General features: G+C 40.2%; 2 protein-coding genes across 4 annotated transcripts in view; one reads left to right on the top strand and one right to left on the bottom strand.

Moving 5' to 3' along the window:
- LOC115629146 overlaps positions 1–12,261 on the top strand; it is a 35,399-nt gene extending 23,138 nt beyond the window's left edge. For 2 of the 3 annotated variants that reach the window (XM_030525506.1, XM_030525505.1), the window contains exons 2-5: positions 9,831–10,014; positions 10,082–10,208; positions 10,278–11,774; positions 11,847–12,261. In XM_030525506.1, the coding sequence (XP_030381366.1) occupies positions 9,850–10,014; positions 10,082–10,208; positions 10,278–11,774; positions 11,847–11,989 (1,932 nt within the window). In that variant the 5' untranslated portion in view covers positions 9,831–9,849 and the 3' untranslated portion in view covers positions 11,990–12,261. Of the gene's footprint in view, positions 1–9,830; positions 10,015–10,081; positions 10,209–10,277; positions 11,775–11,846 lie in introns of those variants that run through there. The other variant, XM_030525507.1, reaches the window with a different exon arrangement.
- An 11,178-nt stretch (positions 12,262–23,439) lies between these two features.
- Positions 23,440–26,024, bottom strand: LOC115629197 (hornerin). The gene is made up of 2 exons (XM_030525597.1): positions 25,719–26,024; positions 23,440–24,969 (listed from the first exon to the last, which is right to left on the bottom strand). The coding sequence occupies exons 1-2, from the start codon at positions 26,022–26,024 to the stop codon at positions 23,440–23,442; spliced, it is 1,836 nt and encodes a 611-aa protein (XP_030381457.1).
- Positions 26,025–26,636: the final 612 nt, after the last annotated feature.

The following is a 26,636-nucleotide window of genomic DNA, read 5'->3' as shown; positions in this document are numbered from 1 at the left end:
ATTTCTTTATGCAAATAGCGGCCTCAAATAATAATTGCAATAATGCCAGCGGAGACGCAAAAACAAAAACAATTGATTGACACTTATTACACTAGAATGACAATTTCATCTGATTGTCAATTTCCTCTACAACATCTTTGTAAAATCAGTGACATTATTATTGTACTTATGTATGTATAAACTCACAGAAATATTGAAAGAGTAAAGAAGAAAAATAATTTGCATTATACTATATACATTTTATGTGTAAATTATAATTATTACGTACTAGCTGTACATTTATGAATAAATACTTGTAGAATCAAGTGTATCTCTTTATTTTAAGAGGCAATCAAAACTTGAAACTAATGTTTGATGCTACATTAATTATTCGTATATATGTATATATCGAAATAATAAATAAGTAGGCGATTTCGTATCGTATCCATATTGGGAGATTTACTATATGTACGTGTACATTTATAAGATTAATATGTTTGAATTAACAGTATTGGAATAGAAGGACATTACTGACATTTATATGGATTTAAGGGAATCAGAGATTCGATTTTCGATTGAAATACTCGAATTACACACGTATACACTTTTCCGAGTCCAAGCTACTACTTATTAGGCGAACAATGATGAAGAAGCTTACGACGTGGTTAAGCGTAGTACATACAAACTTAATACTAAACTCAATAATAATTGTCATCGATTACGATGAGTCTCGAGCGCAAATAGATAAGTGCAAAGAGAACTAGACAGAACAGGGCAGAGCAAACAAATCAAAGCCTCATGCGGAAGCGATAAGCTGTGGACTTTTACGTCACATCGTAGTCACGATATGCAATCCGGTTAGTGATAGTTTAATGAGTGCGTTGATTCCACAAATATATACATATCTAAAGAGGTGGCCCTATAGTTTGCAATAACACGAACATGATTTGGCAAAATAATACGAGTTTTATATGTTAGATCATTTTATGACGTACCCCCGTAATTATAGAGTTTCCGACTAGAGCTGAAATTGTTTTCATTACACATACATACTAAGCATGTGAAAAATATTACATGCGCATAAATGTCTGTATATGTATATACCGAGAACTTTTTATCGGAATTGCCAAAATGTTTACTTTTGTGTCGATAATTCAACAGTTTGTAATGCTTTTTTTATGAATGAGTGCGATTCCTAATTAAGCCATGGACTGAACGATTATCGTTGTTTTTAAATGTGATCATGCTATGGGAAAAGATATTTGATTTTACTGATTTTAAAAAATGGAGGGAAAAGTTAAAGTCGCGCCAGCCCGACTTTTGTATACCCAATACCCTCCCTCCTCTGCCCCACAATACTGGAACTAAAACTTGTGTTTACTGAACATATATGTAAGTATGTACATACTTAAAGGCCAATTTTGATTACCATATCGTAGTGAAGAAACAAGTTTTTGGTACTAAGATTGAAATTTAAATCTCAAGACAATTATAACATTCTAAACAGTCAGTCTCTCATAACTGAAAGTTTGAACAAATTAAAAAAATTAATTTTTTTATGATATATACATAATTAAATATAGTACTAATGTAAAGTGGAGCATTTGTCGTATATTTCCTGGCATTTATATTCAACTGATGATGGGTTCCCAGTGTTCAAATTTTGCATTACTCGGGTACTTCATAGTTTTTTAAAAATACTAATCGTTTCGAGTCGTGGTGTGTCATTATGGGCCCAAACATCAAATCAGCTTTGACAGTCGCATACCCAAGTTTTTTTAGAGCTGCCTAACTAATTAGTGTACTCGCATCTCAACTGTTTATTTATGTAGATGAGTGCACTGGATTGGGTTTCAGTTCCAGCAGACATACGAGTATTTGGTTTCTACTTTCTGTTTTCTTCGGCGACCCAATCGCTGGAAACGAAACGAATCTCTCAAATGCGCTTTGCCCACAGTTTATTTGAAGTAGTAGTACGTGAGTGTATTTGGTTAAGCGGGGTATACTCGCAGCTAAACACTTTTTGAAGCGGCTATGCATTTGCCCAGAAATTACTTGAAAGACGCATTAAATGCATAAAAAACAGGAACGAGGGTCGGGAATGTTCGGGGATTCTCGTTGGACGGGCCGGCAGTGGAAATCAGAGAGTCAGTCAGTCAGTCACAAAGGCGACACATGTGCAACTGACGAGCTCTGGGATTATTTTGTGGCTTTCGACTGAAATACCGTACTCTGTATTGTCGACGGAGGCCAACGAACAGAGCGTGGCGACGGTGGTGGCGGTGGCGGTGGCGGTGGCGGTGGCAGTGGCGGCCCGCTGTTCACCAGCTTGTGAGGCTACGTACGAGTAGCCACCAATGCCAAAATGAGCCAGCAGTGTATAGTCAGAATGTTGCTATAAATAGCGATTATAACAAAATAATAACACAATAACACCACTACTGAGAGGCGCGTTGACTACGACTATAACCGCTGCCTCGAAATTCAAATACGATCCGTGCGATATAAGCCAACACACATAAGTATGGGAATTCTGCTTACATAACTACATCCGCAACTACATAATTGGCCGAATATGGGGATGGGTGAATGAAATCCAGCGAAGTGTCTTGACAATACAAGCTTCTTCAAAGCAGACATCGTCGGCTGTTTCAACTCTTTGGAACAACTCTGCAAACATTTTCCAAACTACCTAAGAGAAAACCATACTTTGTGCTAAAAGCAGGTAAGCCAGCTGTATTCTACGTGCTGGATCCCTTTTAAATAAAGCCTTTTCGTATAGCTTTGCATCTGTATCTCTGTATAGCCATTTCCCCTGACATTTTCTAGACAGTTTGAACGACAAGCCTTTTATTCTTCATAAAAATTGGTTGAATTGCTGTTCTTAGCCATCACAGAAAAATATTTCTCCAAAAATTGGTAAGCTTGTTATTCAGGTGTTTCCAAGCTTCAACAATAGAAAGACCTTTCCAAATTTAAAAAAATAATAAACAGCAAACAGGTGGGTGAAAAGTAAATTGCTGTCGCCACTTCTAAAACGTGTACCAATGGAGTGCATGGATCGTGACTCTGTTAGGATTTTCGGGCCACAAACTAAGAGCAGTGTGCGAAAAGTACAAATATTGCTCAAAGGACCTGAAATACTATGCGGTCGGTAACAAAGGGTTACATACAAGTATTTCAGCATGTTGATGATTCTGGGGAAACTGGGGAACAGCCGAATTGCAACTTTCCTCTCATCACTCGATCGCAGGATCGATTAATATATGTACATATTTTTCTTGCAATGGATATACATATTGTTGTAATATTCAAAAACGCCCAGGTGGAGGCGAATCAGGCCTCCTGTTATCAATAGAGCCCCTTCAGTCTTTTTTATGTAAACTAGTCAGTTTCCCATAAACTATACTCGATTCATATTCTGGCGAACAGGGTATGAAATCTCAATCAAATTTGAAATGTTGTGATTTTATATAAAACAATATATGCGCGGGCTTTAACCAAATCTGCTAAATCTATCTACATGTTCGCTGTCATGGAAAGATCAGTTTTGAAGAAATGAATTCTTGGTATAAGCTTTTGCGAATGTAAATTTTCCATGGCAGTTAACTTCTGCTTATCGCCCTACGAAACTAACGTGCATATGTACTGTGTGTATGATTCTATCTGAATCTTTTCGAGCTCTTGAGATGCTGGTAATCCATAATAAATGTATGTATGTAAACCCATTTTTTTTAAATTTTACTCCAACTTGCTGCTGCTGGGGCTTACCTTTTCAAGCCCCTTCGAAGAAAATGCGCAATCATTATATGACGCCGGTGAATGGCGTGCATTGGGAGGGCCAATATATATATATATGTATGTATATACATACATATATAGATGTATGGATGTGTATTACTTGTTAATAAATTCTCATTGTCACAATTAAATTGCTTTGGCTCGCGATCCACTCACGATGACAATGACAACGATTCAGAATTGAAATTGAATAAGCAACAGTAACGGCAATCGTTAAGTGATGAGCAAATGCCACTTCCCATCACACTCTCGCCCCCCTCCACAAGCAGCTCACTAACAATTTAAAAACTACGCTGTCTGATTAATTTCAATTAAATTGCTAGGCAAGCGCCAATTGGCTGCCACTTTGTGAGCAGATCAAGTAAAGAAGTTTGCGTTTTTTGTGTTTAGATACAAGTACATACTCGTATACAAGTACATGTGTAGAGAAGCCCGCATACATTTACAGCAGAGGCCGGCAGGCATACGAGTGTGTTGTATCTGATAGATACAATCTGCACTACTCGGTGCCCATTTGCTAAAATTTCGAAGTTACGTATCTGCGACCCTGCCTCGGCCACTGCCACTGTCTCTAATCATCACGCGCTGCGCTGCGGTGCGCTGCTTAAGTGTACAAATAAATGTACTCATATGTAAACTTGAGGTGACAAGTGTTCCATTGTTTTCAGGTTTTCTTGTTTTCCTTTTTCGATACACATTGATAATAACGCCGAGCTCTTTTTCGAGCCGGCGACGGCGGCACCGACAGTCAACTAGTCAATGGCGACGTTGACGCCACCAACACTCGACCACATGTCGCGGGCCTTTGTTTTTATACCCTGTACCCGTTGGGTAAAAAGGGTATATTAGATTTGAGCAAAGTATGAAACATGCAGAAGGAAGCATTTCCGACCCCATAATGTAAATATATTCTGGATCAGCATGACGAGAGAAATCGGTCTAGGCATGTCCGTCCGTCCGTCCGTCTGTCCGTCTGAATGAACGCAAGGATCTCAGAAACTATAAAAGCTAGATTAACCAAAGTTGGTATCCAGATTCTCCTATGTCCGAGAAAGGACGAGTTTATTTTATTTTTTGGAATTTCGCCCCCCTTCCCCCGCTACAGAATTTCGTCAATAGCGTCTACATTTCAAATGCTACCTAAACCAATCTTTGCACATATCATTTATATATAATTATCTACTGTTGTTTAATTTAATTTTATCCAATTCGGTCAGTTCTAAGAAAAGTTATTCGCGAAACAAATTCTCTCCAGTGCAACCCTTCCAAATTGCAGCAACAAGTTCGCTCTTCTTCTTCCTCTTTTTGCTTCTGCTATGGGCGCATATACCTCAGTGTCGGAAGTTTACCTGGGTACAGGGTATTTCACTGTCGGGCTTGCTCGACTGTAGCGTTCTCTCTTGTTTACTATACAAGTATGTACATATCTATGTACTATTGGTACTTCAGTGCCGTCCTACACATGTGTGCCTGTTTTTATCTAAACGCTGCATTTCATGAATCATCATCGGCGGGTTAATTGCCCAGCATTGTGTATTAGACTTCGATAAGATACGCACATATGTATGTGCGCGTATCAGCTATACGTACATTATGAACTATAGTATATATGTATACATATGTGTTTCGATATCTCTCCAAATTTGTATCTCAGACTATATGTATTGCTGCGCATTATGGACTTACTTTTTGGTAGCACGTGCTCTTTCCCGCCCTATAAATATCCCAGTCATTCTCTGTGTGTTTATTATGTCATAGACATTGCCATTCCTATTTAACTCACACATGCACATCTAGTAGATACTTGTATATGTATATATGTGCATATTACGTATCTGAGCGATTTGTATGTTTACCAATCCTACTTTATTTTTTATTATAGTATTTTAGCAAGACCCGGTACAATGAACTAGTGCCAGTTGTCACAGTAGTCTCTGTTTTCATTTCAATATCGCGACTATATCATGTGGCATTCATCGACTGGTCAGCTTTTTGAACGGCTGAATGGCCAATCCGTTCGATGTTTTCCATACCCACAAGATAAATGGCACAAACAGACTTATATTTTTTAAATTTACAGTTTATCTTTTGGTTAGGCCATACTTTACAAAGAACTTTTTTAAATAGACATTTTATAATGAAATCAAATTAAATCAAAAAATACTGATGGTTATTATTTATTTATTTATAAATAATTTCATTGGAGGGATGTTTACCCAAGCCTAATAAATAAAGTTCTGTGTGATAAATTATACAAAGGGCTCCTCAAAATTTTAACAACGCATTGCACCTGATTTAGCAAGAAGTGTAGTTGAAGTTTTCGTCCTTATCTTTTGCGATCTGTTAGGTTTCAGTGGTAACTTTCTGATCTGGGATTTTTTTGTTTTTGAAAATGTTTGAATCTAATAAGCATTATTATTATCTATAATGGTTCATCTGTACATTGTGGCCCGCAATTTGGTCTATTTTGGCTGGAATATTCGTAGAGTTAGTTAGAGTTCTTGTGGTCGAATCACATACTATACTATATTGAACATTTTGATAGCAGTTAAAAGTGCAATGCTTGCCCCTAGATTGATCTTACGAGTGGGGCGCATATGTTGGATTATATTTAATTGCACATATAATATGTATAAATATAGTATGCTTCATATACGAGAATAGCATTATTTATACATTTTATACAAATTGACTTTGTTCCTAAGATTGTGAAATACTTATATTCTTGTGAAATAGTACATGAGTCAAGGCTTTCTGCTTTCAGCTTTCGGCACTTGACACTCGCCCACTGCCTTATTTGCATTATCAGTGCCTTCCACGAATACTCGTATACACCAATACCATTCTGTACATGCCGGTAGGTGTGCAGGTATACATACATATGAACATATTGGAGTAGTACCAGTACTCGTATTTGATAAACCTACTCGGTATTTGGTATTTGTATGTGACGGTTTTCAAAATTTGCTGAACAAGCGCAAATTATAATTTGTTGTCTACGCAGCATGATTTGCAAAAAACCAAAAGAACGAGGCAATCGTCAACCGACAAATAGACAAATGGACAAATGGACGAATGGACAAATGGACAAACTGGTATCATTTGCGGTAGTTGGTGACGGACGATCACAGATCCGCTCATTCATTTCAGCCCACTGGGGCTTTTACGCGTACGCTACTACGCGAATGTTGTGTCTTGCTTTGTTTTGATTCTCTCCAATTGATCGATGTCTGGTTTGTCTACTAAGTGCCATCTATACACATGTATCTGCGAGTATGTACGTGTATGTATGTATGTATCTGATGGCCTTTGGACTCCCCCTCTTTCGCGCTCTGTCTGTCTCTCGCTATCAACAGGTATCTGAGTCTTCGGCTCTCTGACGTCTCAGGCGTCAATTTATGGCACGCTTCGAAAAAGTTAAATGGGAAGATATCTCGTTTGGCAAGAATTGGCTCAAAACCAGATGTGTTCGTTCCTATGGAGTTGTTCGGTCAAAGCGTAAAATCTTCTGGCTGTGGCCTAACTAAAGTTATGAAGACTGTTTGGATAAGTCGGCCGTCGGACCGGACTCGATGAACTACTGAATCGTATTATTTTAATTAAATTTTTTCAAATCCATTTCGTCTTCCTCATCTATTTACTCAGAATAATATTACAAAATTAAAAAAGCGGTGCAGAGCTTTCCTTAAGTAAAGTTGCATATTTCTGAAGCAAAGTTAAGTATTAAATGTAATATACTTGTATGTGTAGGTACTATAGTTGGTCAACTAAATACGAGAACATCATAAAAATGTACATCCCAAAAGACGTGTAGAATGGACGGGGAGACACCCAAAAAAACGCTGATTTTGTGCATTGGTTTTAATTTTACCTAAACTTTTTAAAATATATGCATCTACAATGAACTTTTTTTTCCAATTTTGAATACACAACTATATCTATACACAACTATCCTTCGAAGTAAATAATTGCATTTTTATATAATATAATATTCGTGTTACAAATATTACTACTATTAATACTATTTAAATGCTTCAACGTTTGCTCGAATAATTCTACTATGCGTGGCTCAGAACTGAAAAGAGAACTAATGTAGTAGCTTATCGAATTGTACAAATTGAACTGGAATGTTCAGTTCCAGGTCCATCCTTTTTCCGTTGACTTTAGTGGCTGGCTTGGGCGGCTGTCGTCTCAATGAAGACATTCAAGTGTCGTCAGGCCGTCTGTCCGTCCGTCCGTCTGTCGAACTGATTTGCCTGTTGAATACGGCAACTTGGTCGACTGCATCGGCTGCTGCCTCAGCACTCAGTTCTACTTGTATGAGCCTTGGTCGACATCGCGAGTCGTCCTCGTCGCATTATCGAAGCATAAATAAAGACCGTGGTGCAATGAGGATGAGGGCGCTGCCTGTTTTTGTCCGTCTGTCTGTCTGTTTGTCTGCCCCTTTTGTAGCCGTCATCTTTAAGTCGATTTATTTTTACTACTGCTTTTTATTATCGCAGCAGTGCCGAAGACTTTGACTGCAGGAGCAAAACAGCTCGTGACTTGAGACACACTGAGGGACACAACTGTCTGTACACATCACTTTACGACTTTGCGATAGTCTGACATGCCTATGGCGTGTGGATATGAGTCTAGGCACACCCGCCAGCCACATGTCGTAGGACTTCCTTAGCCCGTCTTCAATTGATGAACAGGAGGGGGAAGCAAACACACCTTGACTGCATATGATCGCACGCCCCATTCAGATACCTTTGCTGTGCGGTGCTTTGCATACCAAATCGAGGCTTCGATCACATGGCCCTATCCTCATCATCGCCACATATTGCTGCTCTTGTCGGAATCGACATAGTCATTGCCATTGCCATTGCCATCGCTATCGTCATTGCCCCGCCCAGTGCGCCATAGATTCTGAAATATACTAAGAAAATGCCTGATAATGATTGCCATCTTTTGTCAACAGCGGTAATTCCAATTCGCAATTAGAGCATTATCTAGCATTAGGTACAAAAGGATGGTGATAGGCGACAAGCCTCTCCATCTACCTTACGCTCGCAACTTTTCTGTTTCTGGCATTTAGGTGTGTCTGTTGCGCGGAGAAGGAAACTACTCCGGCAATCCGCAAATAGGCGGCCCATGTATCAATTATAGGTTTCATGATACATTCATTTATACCTATATATACCTATACCGAAGGGCTTAAGCATCAAAAAACAAGAAAGAAATTCTAGAGTCTTCTATAGGAGTTACTTCGTGTTGCATTCTTCTTTCACAGTGGAACTTTACATGAGATCTCATAAGTACTAAGCAGATGTAGTTGTCGAATTTTAGAAAAAAAAATTCCAAAAAGTTATGAAAAATCACTTAAAGCATTAAAAAACAAGAGAGAACGCTACAGTCGAGCAAGCCCGACAGTGTAATACCCTGTACCCATGTAATCTTCCGTCACTGAGTTATATCCTCGCGTTCATCCAGACGGACGGACATATCTAGATCGATTTCTCTCGTCATGCTGATCAAGAATATATATACTTTTTGGGGTCGGAGATGCTTCCTTCTGTATGTTACATACTTTGCACAAACCTAATATACCCTTTTTACCCTACGGGTACAGGGTATAAAAATAAAACGAACTTGCACTCCGTACACATAAATATGAGGCACTTGTGTCCAAAACTATAAATTACTAGTGGTCGAGTTACTAGTACAATGATGTCTCAAGTTAGATATTTGTATATATGTACTATATGTACATAAATCCCTTTTTTCCAAAAAATGTGTAAATAAAATGTTCTATCGACAGGCCTATAGATATGTGAATTCATTCGTCACGTGCGAAATTGAACCGCTTTTTTGAATTTCTTTACGTGACGAACGAATTGCCCTTCCCTAAACATTGCGAGCATTAATTACAAACTAAAATTTCAAATATATTGTGGCTAAGTAGAATAATAATATTTGATATAAGAAGTGTTGTGATCTTACAAGTAATCTTGGTACTAAGTTTCTCTGCTCGTCAAGAGGTTTTTCATATTCATTAAAATTTACAGTTCGTCCAAGCCATCGAAAATGGAGAAATCAAACCTGACTAAGCAGAATCAAACGAGCGTATATAAGGAGACAACCAAGCCAAAGAAGCCCAAACGGCGTGATAAAAGCGACCTAGGACCAGATTTTGAAGCCCCCGATGGTGGTTGGGGCTGGGTGGTCTGCGTCACAGCGGGCCTCAACAATGTGAGTGAATTGAGTTGAAAAGTGTTTTAGTGTTAGTTTCTAAACGATGTCTTCATGTTCTTTTCAGTTCTTTATGTTTCCCGCACTGCAGCAATATGGTCTCATCTACAGAGGGCGCATGAAAGCCCTAGGATTCGATGCCAAAGAGACAACGACCATTGTCAATGTGGTCATGGCCATATCCTCACTAGTGGGTAAGTTTCTGCTTAGTGGAAGAAGGTTCGAGTCTAGCTTTTGACGATTTATGTCGTGCCTTATTGCAGGTATTGTCAATGGCGCCACGTTTCGTCGCTTCACATTTAGGCAGGTGGCGCTGACGGGAACCACTCTTGGTTTCATTGGGATCTTCGTGTCAGCCTTTTGCACTACTTTTTGGCAGTACATTGTCTTCCTGTCCTGCGTTTATGGCATAGGTCTAGGCTTGGCCATGGCCGCCACCTCATTGGCGGTCAACACGTACTTTAAGCTGCGTCGACGACGCGCCACAGGCTTCTCCTGGACCATCACCGGACTTGGTCCCATTATCTTTCCGCACGTGTCGACGCTGCTCTTGGGCTACTATGGCGCCCAGGGCAGCATTCTCATTTATGCGGGCTTATCACTAAATGCTGTGCTGTGCGCCCTTACATTGCAGCCTGTGTTGAGGCATGTGCGTAAGCCGAAAACTCAAGTGTCTGAGGATAATGTCATTAAGGAGAAGGAGGCCAACGGCAATTTGCTGGCGACCAGCAATAATGGTGAACATCTTGTGAGCGATTATGAGTGCAAGTATTGTCAGTGGCAGAAGCGTGGCAAGCGTGGACTTTTCTCCTCCCAGTACCTCTTCAACGATGACGATCCCGAGCGTCCTGGCTATGAGATCACAGAGCCCGGAACACCCATGCTGGCTCGCGCCAATGATGGTTGGTTTGGTTCTAAATTGTCGCTGAGCTCAGAGCTGGGAGCACGTCAGCGTAATAAGCAGGCACTTCTTCAGCGCAGTCGCGATAATCTGCAAATGGGTTCGGGGGCTATACAAGATGAGTCTAACCTGAACGCCTCATCGCCCCTATACAAGCCGAACTACTTCAATCGCGAGCGTGAGGACCATGATCGTTATGCCAGTAAGACGAGCGTCTACTCAAAACCATTTGGCGAAGAGTTGCTACAATGCTGCACATGTGCGGAGGACAAGGCGTTGCTCCAAAAGTCCGCAAAGTTGCGCCAACTGGAGCTCGAAGCACTAGAAGCGGCCGCAGTAGCTGAGGAAGAAGCCAAGAAAAAGATGAACTTTCGCCAGAAGGTCACAAAGTTCTTCGATCTAGACCTCCTGCGTGATTTCACGTTTGTGAATTTGGCCGTTGGAATGAGCATTATGATGTTCGGCGAGATGAACTTCTCCGTTTTAACGCCATTTATATTAAATAGCTACGGGTACACAGACAAGCAAATCTCATTGGCCATGTCACTCTTAGCGGGCATGGATATTTGTGTGCGCTTCCTTTCGCCATTCGCATTAGAGAAGGTGAAGCTGGATAATCGGGTACTGTTTGCCTTCGGCATTTTGTGCATTGCCTTCGCTCGACTGGTGGTGACGATGACCACATCGTTTGAGGTCACCATCGCCGCATTCTTGGTCATCGGTTTCGGAAAGGGATTCCGCACCATTTTCTCGCCGCTCATCATACCAAGCTACGTGCCTTTGCGGCGCCTGCCGGCGGCATCGGGCTTGCAACTTATTTTCAACACTGTATTTTCATTTGCCATGGGTCCCATATTGGGTAAGTCCGCTGATCTATGCCGCAATCGAAATACTTATCCAACACTTCTACCTCTGCTCCATTTCTTCGCAGGCATCATCACCGACGCGCACAGTTATTCAGCAACGATTCACGTCATCAATGGGCTCACAGCGGTGGCACTCCTGTTGTGGCTGCTCGAGTCCATTGTACGTTGGGTCCTGAACAAACCATCACAAGGTATTGAAGACATATAGATATGGAAACCACACTGCTTGAAACTGAGCAACTTAAGTAGGCATGGTCAAGTCAAGTCTAGACGCCCTAGACTCAGAAGGGTTGTGCTTATAGTCTCAATTGTTAGCATAGGACCAATATCATTGTTTAGACAATTAAGTAGTACGTAACACCTAGAGTTTATAAATCACCATACTATATGTTGCATTGAATATGCAAGTATTTAATCTTTTTTTTTGTTTGTCTGTAATTATCAATTTTTTTTGTGAGGCGACAATAAAATATTCATAGAGTTACGTCATTTAAGAATGTATATATACGTATGTATGTAATCATCAAATCAAATAAATTGCGATATTCCTATCAGTACACTGTTTACGCATTTAGATTAAATCGGTTTACCATAAGAGGAGAAATATATCGGTGCTTATACGCTGTACCTGAAAGGCGTGCCGGACCCCACAAAGCCGAGTCGATTTAGCCACGTCTGCCTGTCTGTCCGCCTGTGCGTCCGTCTGTCTGCAAGGATCTCAGAAAATATATACTCTGTACATGAAATGTACAAGAGTATATTAGGTTTGCGGGAGCTGAAAAGTCGAGTCGATCTATGCCTGTCTGTCTGTCTGTCCGTCCGTATTTTTTATCAGATCTGAAGTGCAACCTTACACCGGACTCATTGCAAAAGCTAAAAGTGGTAAATTTAAACAATTGGATTGGAATTCCAAAAAACACATTTTCTGCGTATTCATATACGGCATCTTGGACTGAAATCTTTGTGCAAAATATGGTGTCTACAGCTCTTATAGGCTCTGAGATCCAGCTATAATGCTTAAATGCTGTACCACCCTTACGCCCTACAGGGTATAAAAACAAGTGGAAAAGCTAATTTGAAATATTAGCCCTTTCATTTTTTTGCAACCCTAAAAGTATGCTACTACTTCTTATAAGTGCAAAGTAAAGTTCATACTTATTTAAACTCAAGTAGACAGGCATTTAAAAAATATACTATTATACCCATCTATGTACATATATACAAATAAAAATAAATAGAAAAGCTTGAGTCGGGTGCCCTGACTTTCAAATACCCTGTACCTACACGCCTGGACAAAATAAGAGGTGTGAGAACATTTTTTCAAAAACGCTTGCCTTTCGTATGTATGTATGTTTTCTAAATAAACATAATTCAGCTACAAAAAAAAATAATAATAAGCAGCTTCATCAACTATTAAAAATAACAGCGTTTAGTTAATTCAAATATTTCGGTTGGACAGAATAATAGGTGTGTAAAAACAAAATTTGTAAAAAAATATTGAAATTTTTGGTATTTTGTAGTGTGTGGGTAGATATGGTGTTCGTGTGTATACATTTTTATTGCATTGGCAGGATTTAGAAGCAGTGCACTTCTTGCTACGCTCAAACTTAGCTCGACGGGCGTGGGTTTGGGTTCTTACCTCCTTCTGCCATACTACACTACCACAATAGTTTAAGTGCACAAAAAAAACCAACAGTTCAATTGACAATAAAATAAAAATCTAAAGTTGAAAAATAATACTGCTTAAAAACCTACTAAATTGGGTTGGATTTGCATCTTCGTCTATACCCGCCGGCCATGGCAATAGAAGTTGTTTATTTATTGCCCCATAAACCTTATAAGAATGGTTAATTATTTGGGAGATACATCATTTAAATTTTAGGCGACGGACCGAATAAAAAGTTGCTAAGCTCTTTTCACATTTCCAAAATTCATTATAATATTCATTTATTCAAAAACAAAAACAATTTTATAACTAATTTCATTTTAACAAGAAGGTTAACAATAATAGCCTGATCGTATATGCAAAAAATAAGAGGAGAGAGTATTTAATTCGAGAAAAGAGTATTTAATGCGTTTAAATTCAATAATAATAAGATACATGCATAGTAAAATATCGGTCTTCTAAATTTAATGTTTCATGATCGAATTTTACTTTGTTAAGGGTATCTTTTAATTTGTTTGGTGTATGTACATACTTACTCAACTTGGTGATAGTTGAGCTCAATCGACGATGCAGTTAACATTACCACAGACATTTCCCTTTTAAATTGTTAATTTGCACTAGATATTCATTAAATTTTTACTTATATATATTCCTAATGCATGAATATCATTTTTAAATAATTTGATTTAGGTGGCCTTGCATATGCAATCAAGTGGATTATTTGTACGTTTTTATTTGTTTTTATACTCTGTACATGAAATGTACAAGAGTATATTAGGTTTGCGAGAAGTGAAAAATGTAACAGGCAGAAGAAGGCGTGGCAGACCCCACAAAGTGTATATATTCTTGATCAGCATGACGAGACGAGTCGATCTAGCCCTGTCTGTCTGTCTGTCTGTCTATCTGTCCGTCTGTCAGTCTGTCCGTCTGTCAGTCTGTCGGTCTGTCAGTCTGTCCGTCCGTATGAACACCTGGATCTCAGAGACTATAAGAGCTAGAGACACCAAATTTTGCACGAAGATGCCTTATGTGTGTACGCTGTGCAAGTTTGTTTTATTTTTTTGATTTTCCCACCCACTTCTTTGTGGGGTCTGCCACGCCTCCCTCTGCCTGTTACATTTTCAGCTCGCGCAAACCTAATATACTCTTGTATATTTCATGTACAGAGTATAATAATAAGGACGTCCGGGGGATTTGGAAAAAAAAGTCCAAGGCGTGCTTGTAAATAGAGGATAAAATAAAATATGTAACTTAAGCAAAAAATAAATTGTAACAGTAACAACAGTAACTAATAACTAAAAACTGCATTAATTTACCGGGTATTTATGAGATAGGGCCACTCGACTCTAGCATTTCTTTCTTGTTTCATTTAAAACAATTTAAAGATTAATAAGTTTTGGAATAGGTTAGGTTTGGTTGCAATGGATGGGGTGAATTTACACACCCTCGCACTTAGGCCGGTATGTAAATATTGAATAAGTTTGTCATTAGTGAACCGATTGACTTGAGTAGACCAGTGTTGAAAACCTCAGTTCAAGAAATTGTACAGAACCAAATTAAATAAAAATATCTCATACTTGAAAATCGGTTGTTTATTTTCAAGGATATTCCATGTTTACATACCGACATAAAAGATAGCGCACCCTGTACAGAGTATAATAAACATTACAACTGCTGGCAGAGCTCGGGCAGAGATTTAATTTATGGCTGTAATTTTCTCCAGAATTAACCTATCATGATAAAGCATTATAACTAATTGCATGTAATTACCAAATTTTAGTTCGAATTTCTAAGAATGTCGCGTGTTATGGGGGGAAAAAGGAAACAAAAACTTTCTCGGACTTAAGAAAATCCGGATACCAAGTTTGGTTATTCTAGCACTTATACTTTCTAAGATGCTTGCGTTCATACAGACCAACGGATGGATATTGCAATATCGACTCGTCCGTCTATACTGATCACGAATAACATAACATATATGCTTTGAGGGTCTGCCACGGGTCTTTTTTGTATACATGTAAAGATTAATCGCCTGACTCTTTCAATCGATTGAATTGGCTGATCATTAAGCCATGCCCCTTAATATGAGGTCAGTCAGAAATGTGTTTAGTCGATCTCTTACATTAACCAAACTTTGGTATTGTGATTAGGCACCTTTTAATGTGTTTTTGCCAAAATTTCAGCCATAATTTTAGTTATCGTTCAAAACTCGATTAACTAAGTCGCTATCAGCGCTTTTGTTAAAGTGGACAACGTTGAGGATTGTGCGGTCCTGGGATATTTGTTTTTGATTTGAAATGTGGATGTACGGGCAAAGAAGATGAGAGATGTACAAAAACATGAACGAAAAATGGCCAAAACTGGTTCTGAACGACAGCCGAATCAAAGTAAAAGAAGTCATCAAGATATCCATAGACCGCGTTTGCAATATTTTGTGCTACGAATTGGATATATGTATGTACATCGGGTGTTTCCAATGCTATCCAGTGCATCCATGAATTACGCTTTGAATCCCAAGTGACTTCATTTTAGTCTCTAAGCTCAAATTTTAAAGAACCATTTTGACGAGCAGCACGCCGAATACTTTTTGGTTGCTAGAAACATTTCGGACTGCCCTCGTAGAAACGTTTGATTAAACGGGAAAAGAGGAAAGCTTGAACAGGTCAGCTGGATGAAGTACAATGTTTTCAGTTTAGTGATTGAAGACGATGAGGTGCTAACTGAAAGTAAAGCCATTTTGTCTTTTAAAAGACCTTATTTATTAAGTTCATTGGAAGCTCTGTAAATGCAAATTGCTGTTTCTTAGCCACATGTGTACGTTTCTTCTTTAGATTTAAGGCCCGCTGAAAAGATGAAATGGAAATAACAAAAGCGACATAATGGTAGGGCTTAACAAGCCAACAATGACAACTATACTCAAACATACTCTGTATATTGTATGTAAAAGTTGGAAATAACACTAAACGATCAAATAAAAGTGAACGGACGACTTCATCATCACGATGTCATGAAAATGCTTTTGGGTGCGAATGTGAAATGATTCGAGCTTGTTTTTTTTCTCTTAAGCTGTAGCGCCCAGTCATAACGCCAATAATAACAAACAGAAATAAACCAAAATGAGGCATAAAAGTTATAAATAATAATAATAATAAAAAACTAAAAAATAAAAATAACAAGTGCCGGGGACATTTGTTGCCGTACAAAGTGCCAACCAAGACAAGAAAGTGAAATTATTTAACACCTTTTTATGGAAATTCGCTGCTTGTCGCCACTTGCTGTTGTTGCCATAATTGTAACGGTTTTGCACACTTTAGTGCGGGCAGATAATATTCACACATCATGAGCGTCATGGCCACGAAGCCCTACTTTTTATACGTAGCTTAATAAGTTTGTTTTGTACAAGTTAGTAAGTACTACATTAGTAATACCCTCAAATCAGAGCCAGAACAGGCTGCTGGGTAGTATTTGGCATACAAGGTCTGCAGCGAATATGACGAACTCGAGATTTATTAGCTTTAGAACAAATATCAGAATAATAAACAAACTGTTACTGTATGCTACTACTACACACTGAATATATACATTTTTAGGTTCTTAAGCTACTTTATTAGGAACATAGGAACATTGAAGCATCGCAATTACACAATTTTTCCGATCTACCAGTATCTAGCGGTGGAATAAGCAAGCTGCAATTCGAGGCCACATACTATATACAATAAGCTAACTAGAAGAGTCCTCATTGTCCGTCGTTCCATCACTTTGTTTCGATCACTTCTATTCCTACGCTCTTTAGAACTTTCGCCGTGAAACTTGCACGTAGACGATATCTTAAGATCGACTACAAGTATGTCAAATCACTACATCGTTTAGTTCTGAAAGAAACAATATGACGTAAATAGAGTTTTTGTTACCCATTACCAGAAAGGTACAAGGGTATACTACTTATTTTAGGTTTGAGCAAAGTGAAAAATGTGACAGGAAGAGTATATATACATATGTACATATTCTTGATCAGCAAGACAAAAGGAGTCGATTTAGCCACGCCTATCTGCCTGTCCGCTTGTCCCCTCCGTATGAAAACTTAGATATCAGAGACTACAAGTGCTAGAGATACCAGATTATCCACAAATATACCTCAAATGTGTACACAGTACAAGTGTATTTTAAAGTTTTCCTCCTTCCATGGCTCCCCTGCTATTAGTTATAATAACTCCATACTCTGGTAATTTGTACTCAAATTTGGCAATTATTTCCAGCTAGTGCCTTTGTGTATGTCAAGTTTCATCGTGATTGGTCAATTATAAAGGAATTTATATCCATACATGTATGGTAGGTAGGTAGGTAGGTAGTGCGGCAGCCAGGGTGTAAGCCCTGACTCACTTAGACCATAGAAGTTGGCCCGTTATGGTACCGTGTGGGCAACTCCACTTCCCAAATCCCCGTGGTTGGCTGCACGTTTGCGCAAGTGTTACATCAATCCAGCTGCCTGGATGAACCTGAAAATGTGTATCGGCTTTCTGTTTGCTAGTGCCGATAGATTTGGGAGGAGGCTAGCTCCAAGAAAGCGTTGTCTTGTCCTTGTAATATGGTTATAGTTTTCTCCCCTTCCACGTCTCTGCAGCTTCGGCAGAAGTCATTGTGATAGAGTCCTAGTCTGGCGGCATGGGTGCCAACCAGCCAGTGCCCCGTGATGGCTCTGATTACAACTGAACACTGGCTTCTGCTCAGTTAACAGAGTTCAGAAGATCGTCTCTTGTTACGAATTGGTTATGTTTGGCGTGTGATTTTAGTCAGTATCGTTGGTCCACATTTGATTAGCAACAGAATCAAAGTGGTTCCGAACTGACAATTTACAGCTGGCCATCGGTGTACCGACGCTCTGCTTGTCTGGAAGGAGGGAGGCGGTGGTGCCGTGTCTTGCCAGCTCGTCGGCTACGCAATTTCCCTCGATATCCCTATGGCCTGGGACCTAAATGAGGTAGACTGAGAACTGTGTTGCCATCTCGTGAAGAGATTTGCGACAGTTATGTACTAACAACTAGTTCGATATGACGATATTTGGGAATTTTATTGCCGCTTGGCTATCCGAGTATATACAGATTTCCCTGCTGTCTATGGCTGGGGTTGGCAGTATAAGAAGAGCTTCTTGAAGAGCTATGATTTCCGCCTGGAACACACTGCAGTGATCCGATGGCCTGAAGGCTTTTTTAACGCAAATTTTTTTAATTAATTGGACAACAAATTCCATACATGTAATCTCTACCCATACTCTGCCAGCAGCTGTTCTTGTAGCAATTCTTTACTGCACATATGTATACTCTCGCATAGGCACGCATAGACACATATAGAGAAGTATTGACACAATCCCGATGTAAATGTGCAATTATGCATTCAATTATACGGCTTTGGGACCGCAAATAGTGATTATTACTTGTATTATTATTTTTTTGTAAACGAAAAAATCATCCACTTATAATCACTTTGAGCAAGTGAGGAAGTTACAGATAACCTTTTTAACCTATAACCATTTTAATGATGAATGAGTGCAGAGTATGAAAAGAGTCGTGATTGAAGAAAAACCTATTTATTGCCTGTACCCAAAGGGTAAAAGGGTATATTAGTTTTGTGCGCATGTATGTAACACACAGAAGGAGGCGTGGCAGACCCCACAAAGTATATATATTAGTAATCAGGATGACAAGACGAGTCGATACAGCCATGTCCGTCCGTCCGTCTGTCCGTCCGTCTGTATGAGAGCAAGAATCTCAGAATTAATTTTGTTTGTTTTTTTAATTTGATATAAATATTCTACACCCAAGTACAGGGTATTTGAATGTCGAGACACCGCACTTTAGCTTTTCCACTTTAAGGGCATATTTAAAGATATCAAAGATATTGGAGGTAAATTGTATGTTCAGTAAAGTAATACAACTTATGTTCTAAGGTACAGTTAATTGTATATAACAATAATGTGTATCAATCACGTGTTTATTATGACTTATTCCTCTTTTAATGCATTTATATTTCGCATATTCTTAGGCCACTCTGTGGGTGAAATTTTACAATCATGGTTCTAACGTTCACGCGACTTACGGCGAGTATGGAGCAAGTTGAGTATTTTCTCACTTTTCGTCTTCTTTCTTTGCGGTCATCCTCGATCGAAGAAATCAGTATGGAAATGATATACAAATAATTTAATTTGGAAACAATTTTTTGAATGAACTTTGAACTTATTAAACCGAAATTGGAAACGGGTCAATTATTATTTCAGGTTATACCACAATCAAAGCAATCTTCCCCTCAAGACAATGAAATAGATAAAGAGAAAAGTGGTCATAATCTTTAATCTCCGTCTTCCAGCTTGGCGACACTCTCTGTTGGCCCATTCATGCCCACCATGCTCTAAAAACGCCGCAATCAGCCAGACGTGTAGATTAGCGGAACGGCACAAAATTTCACATAGTGTTTTCCCATATTACTTTCGACCATTTATCGATAGAGAGCCTCACACTCGTAATAAGACAACAAGCCATATGGTCGTTTGGCACCGTCCGATACAATGACTTGGCTTACAATTTAAAAGAAATGAAACATACAAAAATTAACAAAATCATATTCAAATTATCTAATTTATTGTTAGAGCAGACATATGGACATTAGTAAATAGTGTAGTGATGAGGTGGGGAGGGAAATGAAAGGAAAGGAAGGGAAGGGGAATTGAATATATTTTTTGTCGCGCCTCAATGAACTTGTTGATGCTATTTAAAAAGAAATAAAATAACAAACAAAAATGGCAATTTTTCACGTGCGAGTGAGTGTGTGTGATTATTATGTATTACTCATATGTATGTATAGTATGTTTTGTAAATATGGGCGATGTTGTAACCAGAGAAGCATAATGGGCATAACAGTTTTGACCCAACGTTTACCTGAAAACGCAAAAAAAGCTGCGAAAATTGACTCAAAAATTGAGAAACGACCATTTCAAAACAAACAGTGATAAAAAAAGTAAAATAATAATAACAATGACTAATAATTGCCACGTTTCTTGATGCTCTTAACGTGCCCCAGAACTTTTTCGTATTCTTATATTTCGGAATGCGGAAGTGGCCTCTTATGTGAGTGTGAGTGTGAGTGTGCGTGCGGGGGTCACTTCCGCAACGGATGTGCGAAATGTTCAGTTCTGCAATTATCATCTTGCAGACGAGAAAAACAATTTTGCATATTTTACGCATTTTCCAAAAGCAATTATGCAAATGCGCAGAGAAGTCTTCGCACACTCGAGCTCACTCACAGTTTTCAAGTTCAGGCCAAAGCCGCTCAAGCCCTACACATAGCATGTAATACACAATGCCTAGTGCCTCGTGCCTGGTGCATTGACCACAGTGGCTGTTGTTATTGTTGCTGTTTCTGTTTCTGTTTCTGTAGCCACAGTTGCTGCTGTTACTGTTACTGTTACTGCTAGTGTTATTGTTATGGTCATTGTCATTGTTGTAATACAAAACGCATAGAAACTTTCCCGCGCTCTCATAAAAATGCCAGCTTTCAATTGGTTGTGTCAGGTGGCAGCCACAACTGACTGCCGCATGCCAAAAACCACAGCAATTCAATCCAATCCATTCCAATTCAACTCAATCTGAAACCCCCATGCAAGCCAAAACAATCAAATTAAAAAGCTATAAATAATGCGCTCGAAAACAAGTTCGTTGCCTAAGTTTTTCGCTGCGAGCCAAGCAGTCGCACATTTTAATATTTCCGACGCGATCCGAGTCATGCATCCTTTCACTTTCATTACGGCGTGCTTGTGTGTTTTCGATATAGGTCAGTGGTCAGTGGTCGCCACTGCGAACAGCGCCTCATATGCACAAGTTATAGAAATTTTGATGCGATTTAAGGATCACAGAGAAACAGGTTGTACGCTCCACACGCACTCAGCTTGTTGCGTAACAGTAGAATGGCCGAAACGAATGCCTGGGACATTGATTACTCGAGCGATACAATTTCACTCCAGTATTACGCCCCCACGCAGCATCGAGTTCGCTCTTCTTCTTCTTCTTTCTGCTTCTTCTTCTGCTGTGCGCGCATACAACTCTGAGAACTCTCTGCACTATGGTCCCAAATCCCCATTGGTTGGCATCAATTCGAAATATTAAGATATTTACATTACCAAATTTAGGTTGTACTCATATTTTAGTCCCTCAAGACGACATGCCAAGTTTTGGTTCAGTTGGGCAACTAACTCATATATCTGCCATATAACCGATAAATCCGACATCATTATTTTGCTGGGGGCTATAATTCTCTCCCATGCAATATAATTTAATTCAAAAAACAAGAAAGGAATGCTAAAGAGCAGGCTCAACTCTTAAATACCCTGTACCACCCCACAAAAAAGAATTAAATTAATTAAATTTAATTAATTAACTAAATTAATGTAATTAATTAAATTAATTTAATTAATTAACTAAATTAAATATAAAATATTCCATGCATGCATACATACATTTACAATTACATCAGAATCGTGCCTTATGCGTGTTTGTGTACTTGTACATACAAGTATGTGCATTGGGCCTGGTTATATGGCTATAACTTTTTTTCCAATCATTCTATCATAATGAAACTTGGTATACGGATATATAATCACTAACCTAATGTGACTACCAAATTTCAGAATTACGGGAGTTATAGAAAACCGTTAATAGGGGGGGGGGGGGAGTGGGGGGGAGGATCAGAAAAAATGAACAAACTCGTCCTTTCTCGGTCTCAGGAGAATCTGTATACCAAGTTTGGTTATTCTAGCTCTTATACTTTCTGAAATCCTTGCGTTCATACAGACAGACAGACGGACAGACCGACGGACATGGCTATATCGACTCGGCTTGTCATGCTGATCAAGAATATATATACTTTGTGGGGTCTACCAAGCCTCCTTCTGTGTGGTATTAGGAAAATTAAAAAAATAAACGAAACATTTATGGCTATAACCTCCATTCCTCTTTTGATGAATTTGATGAATCTGGCATACGAACACATAATCACTGACTGGAGGTATTTTCCATTCTGAGCAATGACATCATCTTGCATGCTGATTCACCTTAGATATAGAGACTCACTTGGCGTGCCCATATTTCTGGTAAAAGAAAGACCCTCAACACAAAACTTGGAAAGCTGGACAACAGCCAGCAGCTCAGGCGTCTCAAAAGGAAGCATCCCCTCGAGTTCTCCTTCCGCACTCATTAGCTAGAGTGGCCTGGCATAGTTTAGCGGGCTAGTCGAATCACGCAATCTGAGCTTATTCCTAAGTAGGCACTCGATTGAAATCACGTTATAATAATGGACAAGGTTGCCATATCATTTACTAATTGTCCTACCTAGGGCAGACCTTAAATAAAGATGAAAGATAAAACTAAGGATAAACTTGTTTTTATTTCATTTTAAAAAGCAATTAAATTAATTTTTGGCTGATCTCAACTTGTTGGTTGATATTTTTTGTTTTCTATTTTGAGGCACAAGATATCCGACATACACGCATGTAGTTCGTCAAGGCTCTAACAGCCTATTAAGCACCCTACCATCGAAGCTAATTGGGCATGCCAAAGGCATTTCGCCCCACCCATTGAATTAAATTCAATTCAATTTCAACAATTGTTCCAAATTCACAAACAACAAATCAGTAAGAAAAAAACACGCTTCAAAAAAGCGAAATCGCAGCAAGCAGCCAAATTCGGCGACAACTTTTGCATCCTAAACACCTGCGGCAAAAAACATGCGGCAATAATTCTGGAAAGGTCTCAGGCTGCCAAGAAAATGGCCGAGAAAGTTAAAAAGATGCGCATGTGAATTTTAAATTATAAGTATTTTGATTTTCTTAAATACATTTATTCGCTGTAATTCGTAACGACGAACTTAAAACTAGGAGCAAAAAAAAAGTTCGTAACTTAGCTTTATAAATTATTGTAGGGAAACTAACTGATGGTCAAGTCTGGCTATCAGTGATGATAGCCATGACTGGAGCCCGCGGGCTGGCCATAGCTGAGCTGTGGCACGGCAGCGGCTGCAGGTGGCAAATATGTCGCCTCCGGTTCAAAAATGGGTGTGGCCGAGTCACCCGAGTGCGTGGGGGCACCATAGAGCACAGTGGATGGTTGGTAGTCGTAGCCCGTTGAGATGGGCGCCTGTACATATTGCGTGTTGGCGGCATCAAAATCATAGCTTTGAGAGTCGTGTCCATCGCTGCTACTCTCGTGCTTGGCACCAAGGAAGGCGGAAGGCTTAAAGGGCGCCTTCGAGAGTTCAACGGTGTGGTCATTGTGCTCGTGCATGGACACTGAATGCGCTCCCTCATCCGATTGGTGGTGGCTGGTCAGCCCAATGATGTCGGTGTGCAGGGCATGGGGGGTACTGGCCGTGTAGGTGAAGTGACCCAGACCCTTCTGACCTAGGGCATATGCGGGAGCTTGCTCGTGCTCATGCTGTCCGTGCGATGAGACTCCTGCAGTTGACTCCTCTTTGGGCTCATGATCGTAGCCCGAAAGCAGAGGAACACCATAACTACTTATGGGCTTGCTGCCGGCGCCAAAGGCAAGACTGGGCACATCGTAGCTGTAGCCGGAAGACTCTTGAGCACCACCGTGTACATGATGCGACTCCAGCTCGTGCGATAGCGTGGGCGAATAGTGATAGCCAGAACCAGAGGAGGAGGAACTGCCATGGGAATGTCCACTCAGATCTAAGGCTACATGATTTAGACCCAGATTAGAACCATGGCCGTGACTCAGGCTTAGACTGGGACCATGACTGGAAGTGTGGCTGGAGGAGGCAAAGCTTGGCTTGCTCTGATGCCCGCTATAACTGTATTCTCCGCCATATCGATGCAAGGAGCTGGGAAGCATAAATCCGGTGTGCAGCTTGTGTCCGCCCAGTAAGCTCAGAGTGCTGCCTCCTCCTCCTCCTCCGATGCTGCTGCTTCCGATGTGTGGACTGAGCTTGTACCCACCATGGGCAGCATGGCCATGGCCAAGAGAAACGCTATGTCCTGTTCCGATCCCATGACCTAGCCCATGCCCACCGCCATGCCCGTGGCTGCTTGTCTGCACAATGTATGTCTCCACCTTAGGCGCATGGTGGTATAAGGGGCGATGTGCCGACACATGGTGGTGGGACTGATGATGATGCGGCGATGGTTGCGGCTGATGCCCAAGGTGGTAATTGTCCGCATCTAGGCTGCCAAAGTCAAGACCATGGCTGGAAGCCAGTCCATTACCGTGCAGCGAACTGTAGCTGCCACCTTCGTAGCCTAAGACACTCGAAGCGGGTGGTAAATACTTGTGCGAGGGTCCATGGTAGTGGGATGAGGGGGAGGAGGAGGATGAGTGCGCGGAGTGGGAGGAGTGTGCGGCGCTAGTGCCAAAATGTAGCCCAGCATCACGCTTTAGTTTCGACTGCTGCAGTTGAAACTGCTCGGCCTGCGAAGAGCCGACGAGGCTGTAAAGCGCGTACGTCGCCAGAAGGCACGAGAGCTGCGAAATAGAATTTTTGTTTATGGTTTATGTTGTTGTTGTTGCTATTGTCTCTTCGGATTTGCTGTTTCTTTTGAACATTTTGCACACACTTACACCGATTTTCATTTTATATTTTGCACCAAACAAAAAGAAAGTCACTAATGAGAAATTATGTGCGATATATATGTAAATAGATATATCCTTAAGGCGGGCGTCACTTAATTCCTCTCGCGTAATCCACAAGTGTCGCGCACTGAAGTAGCTGCCACAATGTTGCCAAGCTCTTCGCTGGGCAGCCCTTTTATACGCGCTCTGCTCTTCACAAAACTGCACGTCATTGACGGCAGCGGCGGTGGCGGCAGCGGTGGCAGCAGCGGTGGCAGCAGCGGTGGCAGCAGCGGTGGCAGCAGCGGTGGCGGCAGCGTCAACGTCAAAAGCTGCTAAGCAAACCAACCACATTTTGAAGCCAGCTACTTGTATCTGATGATGGCAGCGATGCGAAAAGCGCCCAGTCGAACCAACTGTCTCTTCATTTACTTGTAATCAGAAATAACGTTTAATTTCGACTTTTGCTTTTTTCTTGCATTGGGGCAATACGTACAACATACAAGTACAACAATTTTGTTAGGTTACGATCATACAGGCTTCAAATATAGTCAATCATGGGATGCGTCGGATTACTGAGGTTTGGAGGGCAGCCACCAGTGGCCTCACCCAAATAAATGCAATAAAAATTGAATAGTTTTGGCCAGACACACTATTATTACATCAGCCACTAGGCCAATGGCGTAAAGAAACATGTCCGCCAGATCGGCCGGTTCAAAGGTTCTTAGAAAACGAAACAACAGCACCGCCGATACCACGACTATCACCGGCCACATTAGTCGCATCACGAAGCGTAAGGCCGACAAGATGACATACCACGAAATAAGGAAGAGGAGTACATAGGCGACCATTGTTCCCAGATCGTTGGGCGTGAACACGTTCTTCACAGTCCAATCATACAACAGGGCTAGAATTGCGTCCTCACGGCCATCCTTTTCATCGGCATCATCTGAACAGTCTCCTGACATTTTAATGAAGTCTAGATTTTTTTTTTCGGTTTTCCACCGACATTTAATGAATGAATTGAGTAATAGAACTTGCTCGTAAATAATTTGTTTTCTTTAAAATGTAATACCTACGAGTACTGGCGGGCACTACTGTGTACCACTTCTTTGTGCACATTGCATATTTGAAACCGGTTTACCCTTTTATACAAACCTAATTCTGCTTTTGCACGGTAGATTGGTTCCTAAAAAAGTCATGTAACCCATACATTTTTTACCCTGTACCCGTAGGGTAAAAAGGGTATATTAGGTTTGTGCACAGTATGTAACAGGCAGAAGGAAGCATCTCCGACCCCATAAAGTATATATATTCTTGATCAGCATGACGAGAGACATCGATCTAGACATGTCTGTCCGTCTGTCTGGATGAACGCAATAATCTCAGAAACTATTAAAGCTAGAATAACCTAAGTTGGTATCCATATTCTCCTAGGTCCGAGAAAGAACGAGTTTTTTTTATTTTCTTGAATTTTCCCCCCTTCCCACGCTACAGAATTTCGTCAATACTATCCACATTTCAAAAGCAACATAAACCCAACTTTGCACACGCAATCTATGTACAGTTATCTACCTTAG

Source organism: Scaptodrosophila lebanonensis, unplaced genomic scaffold (genome assembly GCF_003285725.1).
Source record: "Scaptodrosophila lebanonensis strain 11010-0011.00,11010-0021.00 unplaced genomic scaffold, SlebRS2 tig00000136-arrow-arrow-pilon, whole genome shotgun sequence".
NCBI lineage: Eukaryota > Metazoa > Arthropoda > Insecta > Diptera > Drosophilidae > Scaptodrosophila > Scaptodrosophila lebanonensis.
The sequence above is the reverse complement of the archived record's forward strand: the minus strand, read 5'-3'. Positions and strand labels throughout refer to the sequence as shown.